The sequence below is a fragment of the Centroberyx affinis genome, unplaced genomic scaffold, assembly GCF_046629955.1.
Source record: "Centroberyx affinis isolate AG114_WGS23_722 - 3 ecotype Tasmania unplaced genomic scaffold, CSIRO-AGI_Caff_v1 ptg008878l_1, whole genome shotgun sequence".
NCBI lineage: Eukaryota > Metazoa > Chordata > Actinopteri > Beryciformes > Berycidae > Centroberyx > Centroberyx affinis.
Window position 1 is genome coordinate 27,501 of NW_027284355.1, and position 10,067 is coordinate 37,567.

Sequence of the window (10,067 nt, forward strand, 5' to 3'; positions counted from 1 at the left end):
TAATAGAGGCTGGGAGTTTAATTTGGTTCGGAGAGAGAGAGGGAGACAGAGAGAGCTTTACTGACTACTAGAAAGTCGTCCAGGGTCAGTTTCTCAACACCTTACTTCTTCAATATGCTTTATTTCAATTTCCTGGTTCTCCTCTTCCTCTCCTAGCGAAGTGTTTTACATGACTTCCTGTACCCATCCTACTATTCTGTTATCATTAGTGGAAATGTTGATAGAAACAGCACAGCACGTAGAAACGTCATCGTCACTATGGGTAGAAATGTCATCACTGAGTTGAAACTTCATCACTGAGTAGACTCTTCATCACTATAGGTGGAAACAGCGTCACTAAGGGGTAGAAAGGCCATCACTATGGGTAGAAACATCATCACCGCAGGTAGAAACTTCATCACCACAGGACACTGACTACTAGTAAGTCGTCCAGGGTCAGTTTCTCAACACCTAACTTCTTCAGTATGCTTCATTTAAATTTCTTGTTTCGTTCTCCTCTTCCTCTCCTAGCGAAGCATTTTACATGACTTCCTCTACTCATCCTACTATTCTGTTATCATTAGTAGAAATGCTGATAAAAATGTCATCACAGTAGGTAGAAACATCATCACCACTAGTAGAAACGTCATCACTATAGGTAGAAACATTGTCACTATGGATAGAAACATCATCACGACAGGCAAAAACATCATTACCAGGTGTAGAAACATTGTCACTACGGTTAGGGACGTCATCACTGTGGTTAGAAATGTCATCACTATGGGTAGAAACACCATCACTATGGGTAGAAATGTCATCACTATAGGTAGAAATGTCATCACTATAGGTAGAAAAATTGTCACTATGGGTCGAAACTTCATCACTACAGGTAGAAACATCATTACTGCAGGTAAAAACATCATCACAATGGGTAGAAATGTCATCACAATGGGTGGGGAACGTCACCACCTACTCATATATGAGTAGAAACGTCATCACTAAGGGTAGAAACTTTGTCATCGCAGGTAGAAACTTCATCACCGCAGCTAGAAACGTCATCACCAAAGGTAGAAATGTCATCACCACAGTTAGAAATGTCATCACTATAGGTAGAAACATCGTCACTATAGGTAGAAATGTCATCACTAAGGGTAGTAACTTTGTCATCGCAGGTAGAAACTTCATCACCGCAGCTAGAAACGTCATCACCACAGTTAGAAATGTCATCACTATAGGTAGAAACATCATCACTATGGGTAGAAACATCATCACCGCAGGTAAAAACATCATCACAACAGGTAGAAATGTCATCACAATGGGTGGGGAACGTCACTGCAGGTAGAAACGTTGTCACCGCAGGTAGAAATAGGGTCACCTCCAGTAGAGACGTCATCACGGCAGGTAGAAATAGCGTCACCTCCAGTAGAGACGTCATCACGGCAGGTAGAAACATCATCACAGCAGGTAGAAATAGCTTCACCTCCAGTAGAAACATCATCACAGCAGGTAGAAATAGCTTCACCTCCAGTAGAAACATCATCACAGCAGGTAGAAACATCATCACAGCAGGTAGAAATAGCGTCACCTCCAGTAGAAACGTCATCACAGCAGGTAGAAACATCATCACCTCCAGTAGAAACGTCATCACAGCAGGTAGAAATAGCGTCACCTCCAGTAGAAACGTCATCACAGCAGGTAGAAACGTCATCACAGCAGGTAGAAACATCATCACAGCAGGTAGAAATAGCGTCACCTCCAGTAGAAACGTCATCACAGCAGGTAGAAACATCATCACCTCCAGTAGAAACGTCATCACAGCAGGTAGAAACGTCATCACAGCAGGTAGAAACATCATCACAGCAGGTAGAAATAGCGTCACCTCCAGTAGAAACGTCATCACAGCAGGTAGAAACATCATCACAGCAGGTAGAAATAGCTTCACCTCCAGTAGACACGTCATCACAGCAGGTAGAAACATCATCACAGCAGGTAGAAATAGCGTCACCTCCAGTAGAAACATCATCACAGCAGGTAGAAACGTCATCACAGCAGGTAGAAACATCATCACAGCAGGTAGAAACATCATCACAGCAGGTAGAAATAGCGTCACCTCCAGTAGAAACGTCATCACAGCAGGTAGAAACATCATCACAGCAGGTAGAAATAGCGTCACCTCCAGTAGAAACGTCATCACAGCAGGTAGAAACATCATCACAGCAGGTAGAAACATCATCACCTCCAGTAGAAACGTCATCACAGCAGGTAGAAACATCATCACAGCAGGTAGAAACATCATCACAGCAGGTAGAAACATCATCACAGCAGGTAGAAACATCATCACCTCCAGTAGAAACATCATCACAGCAGGTAGAAACATCATCACAGCAGGTAGAAACATCATCACCTCCAGTAGAGACGTCATCACAGCAGGTAGAAACATCATCACAGCAGGTAGAAACATCATCACAGCAGGTAGAAACATCATCACCTCCAGTAGAAACATCATCACAGCAGGTAGAAACATCATCACCTCCAGTAGAAACATCATCACAGCAGGTAGAAACATCATCACAGCAGGTAGAAACATCATCACCTCCAGTAGAGACGTCATCACAGCAGGTAGAAACATCATCACAGCAGGTAGAAACATCATCACCTCCAGTAGAGACGTCATCACAGCAGGTAGAAACATCATCACAGCAGGTAGAAACATCATCACCTCCAGTAGAGACGTCATCACAGCAGGTAGAAACGTCATCACAGCAGGTAGAGACGTCATCACAGCAGGTAGAGACGTCATCACAGCAGGTAGAAACATCATCACAGCAGGTAGAAACATCATCACAGCAGGTAGAAACATCATCACCTCCAGTAGAAACATCATCACAGCAGGTAGAAATATCATCACCTCCAGTAGAAACATCATCACAGCAGGTAGAAACATCATCACAGCAGGTAGAAATAGCGTCACAGCAGGTAGAAACATCATCACAGCAGGTAGAAACATCATCACAGCAGGTAGAAACATCATCACCTCCAGTAGAAACGTCATCACAGCAGGTAGAAACGTCATCACAGCAGGTAGAAACATCATCACAGCAGGTAGAAACATCATCACCTCCAGTAGAGACGTCATCACAGCAGGTAGAAACATCATCACAGCAGGTAGAAACATCATCACCTCCAGTAGAGACGTCATCACAGCAGGTAGAAACATCATCACAGCAGGTAGAAACATCATCACCTCCAGTAGAAACATCATCACAGCAGGTAGAAACATCATCACCTCCAGTAGAGACGTCATCACAGCAGGTAGAAACGTCATCACAGCAGGTAGAGACGTCATCACAGCAGGTAGAGACGTCATCACAGCAGGTAGAAACGTCATCACAGCAGGTAGAAACATCATCACAGCAGGTAGAAACATCATCACAGCAGGTAGAAACGTCATCACAGCAGGTAGAAACATCATCACAGCAGGTAGAAACATCATCACCTCCAGTAGAGACGTCATCACAGCAGGTAGAAACATCATCACCTCCAGTAGAGACGTCATCACACCATGTTAGTTTTTGTTGTCTCCTGTTCAGAATGAGATCGAATCCCAGACAAAATCCAGACTGTTCATTATCCAGATGCAGATCACGTAGGTAAATACTAAGGTTCATTACAATAAATCTAAAGTCGTTTTCACAGAATCAAACTTGCGGTGTGTTGTCACGACAGCCAGAGAATGTGTGTGTGTGTGGGGATGGTTGTGTGCGTGTGTGTGTGTGTGTTTTGGCCGACCTCTCATGTCTTGGTTTTTAGCAGGACAAATAAAGCAGGCTGAGTTTCCTCCTTCACCTCCTCCCTCCTTCCTGACGCATTCCTCTCCTCTTTCACTTCATTCCTCTCCTCTTTCACTTCAACACCCCCCCCACCCCCCCGTCACATTCCTCTCTTTCCATCAATTCAGTCTCCTCTCCTGCCTGTCAGACTGTTTGCTTTGCTTTCTATCCAAGAGGATCCTCCCTCCTCCTTCTATCACTCCACCTCACACACCAGGCCTGTCAACAATGACAGAGAGAGACAGAGACAGAGAGAGAGACAAACAGAGGGAGAGAGACGTAGAGACAGAAAAAGAGAGAGAAAGACATAGAGGCAGAAAGGCAAATGTTGTGGGTTCAATTCCCACCATGGACTAATCATCAGATAAGCTGCTTTGACAGACTAGTGGATGGAGAGACGGTCCTGTAACTGAAAGGTTGTGGGTTTGATTCCTGATGCTGCTGGTCCTTGAGCAAGGCACTGAACCCTTCCAAAAATGCCCTGTAATATATGACTGTGAATTAGATAGATATCTGTTAAGATAGTAATAAGTCAAGAATATTGCCTCCTGTCAAAAAAGCTGGTGCGGGAGGTTGATAGGTACCACCTAGGTATAGTTGAGTTCACTTCCATGGTTGCCAGACTATCTGAATGATTGAAGGAGCTTCTCCTGTATCAGAGAAGGTTGGAGCATGGAGTCAGAATGTACTCTGTTCAAAACCTCTGTCATGAAGCAGCTGCTAGGAGCTGTGGGCAGAAGGTGGGCGGAGTCTGGAGCTGTGGGCAGAAGGTGGGCGGAGTCTGGAGCTGTGGCCAGAAGGTGGGCGGAGTCTGGAGCTTTGGGTAGATGGTGGGTGGAGTCTGGAGCTGTGGCCAGAAGGTGGGTGGAGTCTGGAGCTGTGGCCAGAAGGTGGGTGGAGTCTGGAGCTGTGGCCAGAAGGTGGGTGGAGTCTGGATCTGTGGCCAGAAGGTGGGTGGAGTCTGGAGCTGTGGCCAGAAGGTGTCTGTCAGGACCTGCTGGTGGACACCAGGGGTGATGGAGGCTGTCCAGCGGAAGGAGGAAGCCTTCTGGACCTGGTTAGTATGGAGGACTACTGACTCAACAGAGAGGAACCAGCAGGCCAGAAAGGCTGCAGCTGCTGGAGCTACAGAAGAGAAAGTCCTGGGGTGGATGAGATTTGGAGAGGAGATGGAGGAGAACCTTCAGGCCCTTCTGGAGAACCATTCAGAGACTCAGGAGGGGAAGGCAGGAAATCGCCCAGGCTGTTCTCAGCAGGGGGGGAAATGCTGACATTGACTGGGAGATTGTTGGAAGGAGGAAGGACTTTGAGCGACTCCTAAACCTGACAGACTGTCCCTCTGTTTAGGAGACAGAGCTGATGACTCTGGAGGCTCTGAGCCTTCAGTTTGGTTTCTGGTTTGGTTGAAGTCTCTCTATAGTCCCACTGTGGTTACTGGTTTGGTTTGGTTGAAGTCTCTCTATAGTCCCAGTGTGGTTACTGGTTTGGTTTGGTTGAAGTCTCTCTATAGTCCCAGCGTGGTTATTGGTTTGGTTTGGTTGAAGTCTCTCTACAGTCCCACTGTGGTTTCTGGTTTGGTTGAAGTCTCTCTATAGTCCCAGTGTGGTTACTGGTTTGGTTTGGTTGAAGTCTCTCTATAGTCCCAGTATGGTTACTGGTTTGGTTGAAGTCTCTCTAAAGTCCCAGTGTGGTTACTGGTTTGGTTTGGTTGAAGTCTCTCTATAGTCCCAGTATGGTTACTGGTTTGGTTGAAGTCTCTCTATAGTCCCAGTGTGGTTACTGGTTTGGTTTGGTTGAAGTCTCTCTATAGTCCCAGTATGGTTACTGGTTTGGTTTGATTGAAGTCTCTCTATAGTCCCAGTATGATTATTGGTTTGGTTGAAGTCTCTCTGTAGTCCCAGTATGGTTACTGGTTTGGTTGAAGTCTCTCTATAGTCCCAGTGTGGTTACTGGTTTGGTTTGGTTGAAGTCTCTCTATAGTGTGAGTATGGTTACTGGTTTGGTTGAAGTCTCTCTATAGTCCCAGTATGGTTACTGGTTTGGTTTGGTTGAAGTTTCTCTATAGTCCCAGTGTGGTTACTGGTTTGGTTTGGTTGAAGTCTCTCTATAGTCCCAGTGTGGTTGCTGGTTTGGTTTGGTTGAAGTCTCTCTATAGTCCCAGTGTGGTTACTGGTTTGGTTGAAGTCTCTCTATTGTCCCAGTGTGGTTGCTGGTTTGGTTGAAGTCTCTCTATTGTCCCAGTGTGGTTGCTGGTTTGGTTTGGTTGAAGTCTCTCTATAGTCCCAGTGTGGTTACTGGTTTGGTTTGGTTGAAGTCTCTCTATAGTCCCAGTGTGGTTACTGGTTTGGTTGAAGTCTCTCTATAGTCCCAGTGTGGTTACTGGTTTGGTTGAAGTCTCTCTATAGTCCCAGTGTGGTTACTGGTTTGGTTTGATTGAAATCTCTCTATAGTCCCAGTATGGTTACTGGTTTGGTCAAAGTCTCTCTATAGTCCCAGCCTGGTTACTGGTTTGGTTACAGCACTAATGTCTTATTTGGGGAATCTGGCTTTATAAAGTCTTTGGTCAGATGTCATTGGTCAGTTATTGTAACAAACAGCCAACAGTCTTTCTGTAAATAAAAGGTGGGGCCTGATAGTCCTGCTGGAAGCTGATTAGCTGTTGCCTCTATCCACTTTACAACCAAATCTGCAGTGATTGGTACTGTCTGAAGATAAAGACTCCTTCCTTCCTTCCTTCCTTCCTTCCTTCCTCTCTTCCTTCCTTCTGTCCTTATCCCCCCCCCCCCCCCAGTGTTTCAGTAGTCTCTCCATCAGACTGACTTGCTCTCCTCCTCCTCAGGTTGGAGCGTCTGGTCGAAGTGTTGAGGAAGAAAGTGGGAACAGGAAGCGTCCGAGCCGTCATCTGAGTGTGTGTGTGTGTGTGTGTGTGTGTCTGTGTCTGTGTCTGTGTCTGTGTCTGTGTCTGTGTGTGTGTGTGTGTGTCTGTGTCTGTGTGTGTGTGTGTGTGTCTGTGTGTGTGTGTGTCTGTGTGTGTGTGTGTGTGTGTCTGTGTGTGTGTCTTTCTCAAGACGGGGCTGACCAACCACAGATCCACATCTGGAGGCCAGGCTTCTCCTCCTCTCTTCTCCCCTCCTCTCCTTTCCTCTCTTCCCCTCCTCTCCTTTCCTCCTCTCCTCTCCTCTCCTTCTCTCCTAGGTAAACACTATTCAAACCAACCAGAGAAATGTTTAAACCTCTCTCTCTCTCTCTCTCTCTCTCTCTCTCTCTCTCTCTCTCTCTCTCTGTCTCTCTCTCTCTGTCTCTCTCTCTCCTCTCCATCTGTTCTTCCTCATCTTTGGCTCATTTTGTTTTTATTGTTTTTCTGCTTGTTTTATTTCTGTATTGTTGAATGCATATTAATATTAATGTTAATATTCACTATTTTAATCCTTTTTATATCTATAAAGATTTTCATTGGAACGTTCATGTACATTAAATGTTACACAGCAGAGTCTTTCATCACATTTTACACTCATTTTACACTCTGATTTATTTTATTTTATTCCTTGTGTTTCTGTCTGGTTTTTAATTCATATTTAGCATTTTTATTGTTTATCTATTAGTTTATAATTCATAATGTTTTATTGTCTGTAAAACACTACAAATTTGTTTTGATTAAAGATCTGCATTATTGTTATTATTATTGTTATTATTATTGTTATTATTATTATTACATATTAAGTAATATTATTTGGTAATATTAGCAAGTAATATTATTATTGATATATTAATATTACTGATCTACGGTGTGTGATTTTCTTGTCTCTTTTTATGACACTCGGTCATTCTCTCTCTTTCTCTCTCTCTCTAAACAAAGGTCTCTCAGTTTCTGCGTTTTGCTTTAGTTTCTCTCTTTCATCTCGTTTCTCTCTCTCCTTCTCAACCTTTTCATTCTCTTCAAATGTTTTAAAACCAAATCTGTTTTTTCTCTTTAATAAACAGATTCATAAGTGAGTGAAAGAAATATGGATAAAAGCAAGACGGAAGAAATGTCTGTTTCTTGGTTTTTAATTGAAGCAGATTTTGATATTAAGTTGTATTTTTTTCTTTTCCAAAGGAAGTCTGCTTCTGTTTGGTTTTTTTGTTTGTTTTTTGTTTTGTTTTATTGTCTATAATTTAATATGTTAAATCCTGTACTGAATCTGATGTTAAAACCAGCTATTGATCCAGTTTCCTTTCTGTGTGGTGTCAACATTAAATATGACTGGAAATCATTTGGAATTGATTTTTCTGCTCTTTTTTTATACCTAAAACTGTTATTAACATTATTATTAACAACATTATTATTAACAACATCATCATTGCTGTTATTATTATTATTATTATTATTATTAACAACATTTGTTCATTTTATTTGTGTTTTCCATATTATGGTCCAGTTGTAGCTGATTAAAGCTGAAACCTCTGTTCTGTTACTGAAGTTAATTCTTCTTGTCGGAGCTGAAGGAGCTTTGCAGTAAAACCCATTCCTCCTTTTTCTAATTGAAGATAAAACTGCCTTTTAGTTCCTGTGTTGACTTAAGGTTTGTCTCTTAAACTATGCCAATTTCAAACAGGCCGCAAAGAGAAACTATCCTGATATTAATTCAGTCAGATCGGTGTGACAAATCTGTCTAAATGAGCCAGCCTTCTCCTCTGCTCCGCGGCTTCATGTTCCCTTCAACTTATTAAAATTAACTTTTTTAACTTCTCCAACTAGGTCAAAGTGTTGATTTAAAGGGGAAACGGTTTCCTGCTGCCAGGTAACCGACCGGTCCGTTATCTCCTCTGAAACATTTATCTGGTAAACCGGTGAGAGCGGCTGATGGTTCGTCTGCAGGTAAACAAACTGTCTGGTTTCTATTTTAAAACATAATTTATCTGCTAAACTGTCAGATTTAAATTTCTGGGTCTGATGCTGCAGGATGAAACTGATTCCTGTCAGAAATCATCTCACCAAGACGGCGGCTGTTTCCTCTCATCTGTGTGTGTGTGTGTGTGTGTGTGTGTGTGTGTGTGTGTGTGTGTGTGTTGCAGCAGCTTCAGGCCTGCAGCCTCTTTGTGTTTCTATTGAGTGAAGCCATATTGAACAAACTGCTGAATCTGCTTTTCTGCCTGCAGAGAATGTGAAGCTGATGGGTTGAAAAGAGTCACTTCACATTCGACCTATTCACACCGCTGTACACACACACACACACACACACACACACACACACACACACACTCAACAACGCACACACACACTCAACAACACATACTCTCTGCTTTGCATACTAATACTGTCCAAACATTAGGGCACCAAACCGATTGGTCGACCTTTGCTGCAGTCCACACACACACTCACACACACTCACACACACTCACACACACTCACACACCAAACCATTATATTCCCATGCTTTAGGTTTCCCTGACGTCTGTCTGACCGTCGCTGAGTGTTGAATTCCCGTCCAACATCGACCTGCACTGTCCTTCAGGCTGTGTGTGTGTGTGTGTGTGTGTGTGTGAGTGTGTGAGAGAGAGAGAGCGAGTGAGCGAGCGAGCGCGACCCTTGACCTTCTGATAGCTCTGTGTTTCTCTCTATATGTTTGTGTGTCTCCATATACATATATATTTATATATATATGTGTGTGTGTCACTCTCTGGTAGCGCGAGACTCCCTTATCGTGCTGATTGCCCCCCACCCCCCGACCTCCCCAAATGCTGGTTACCATGGCGATGTGACAACTTGGGTGTCCTGGTTTAATCCTGTGGGTGTTTCTGCTGCCGCTAATCCTCCTTGTCCAGAAGAAAGACTCAGTTTGTTGGAGCTCCCAACTTCTGACGCCACCTGGGAGAGGGAGTGTGTGTGTGTGTGTGTGTGTGGGTGTGGGTGTGTGTGTGTGGGAGTGTGTGTCTGTGTGGGAGTGTGTGTGGGAGTGTGTGTGGGCGTCATCGATCTCTCTGATCTTGTGGATGAAATAATTAAAAGAGCCTGTAGTATTCTGTTCTAACTAGTGTCAATGTAGTAGTTTACATATTACTTTACATAGTTTACATAGTAGATTGCACATTAGTTTATATATTAGTTTAAATAGTATACTACATAATTTACATAGTAGACTACATATTAATTTACATATTAGGCTACATATTAGTTTACATAATAGTCTACATAGACGTTTACATAGTTACATGGTTACAAAGTTTACATGGTCTACTTATTAGTCTACATAGTAACCTATATAGTAGCCTAGTTTA

The 10,067-nt window shown here is 43.3% G+C and overlaps 1 protein-coding gene across 1 annotated transcript in view; it reads left to right on the plus strand.

The window, feature by feature from the left end:
• Positions 1–8,001, plus strand: part of LOC139640275 (mirror-image polydactyly gene 1 protein-like) — a 32,526-nt gene extending 24,525 nt beyond the window's left edge. Inside the window, exon 6 of the mRNA XM_071514459.1 lies at positions 6,649–8,001. Coding sequence (XP_071370560.1) covers positions 6,649–6,715 — 67 coding nt within the window. The 3' untranslated portion in view covers positions 6,716–8,001. The remainder of the gene's footprint in view (positions 1–6,648) is intronic.
• Positions 8,002–10,067: the final 2,066 nt, after the last annotated feature.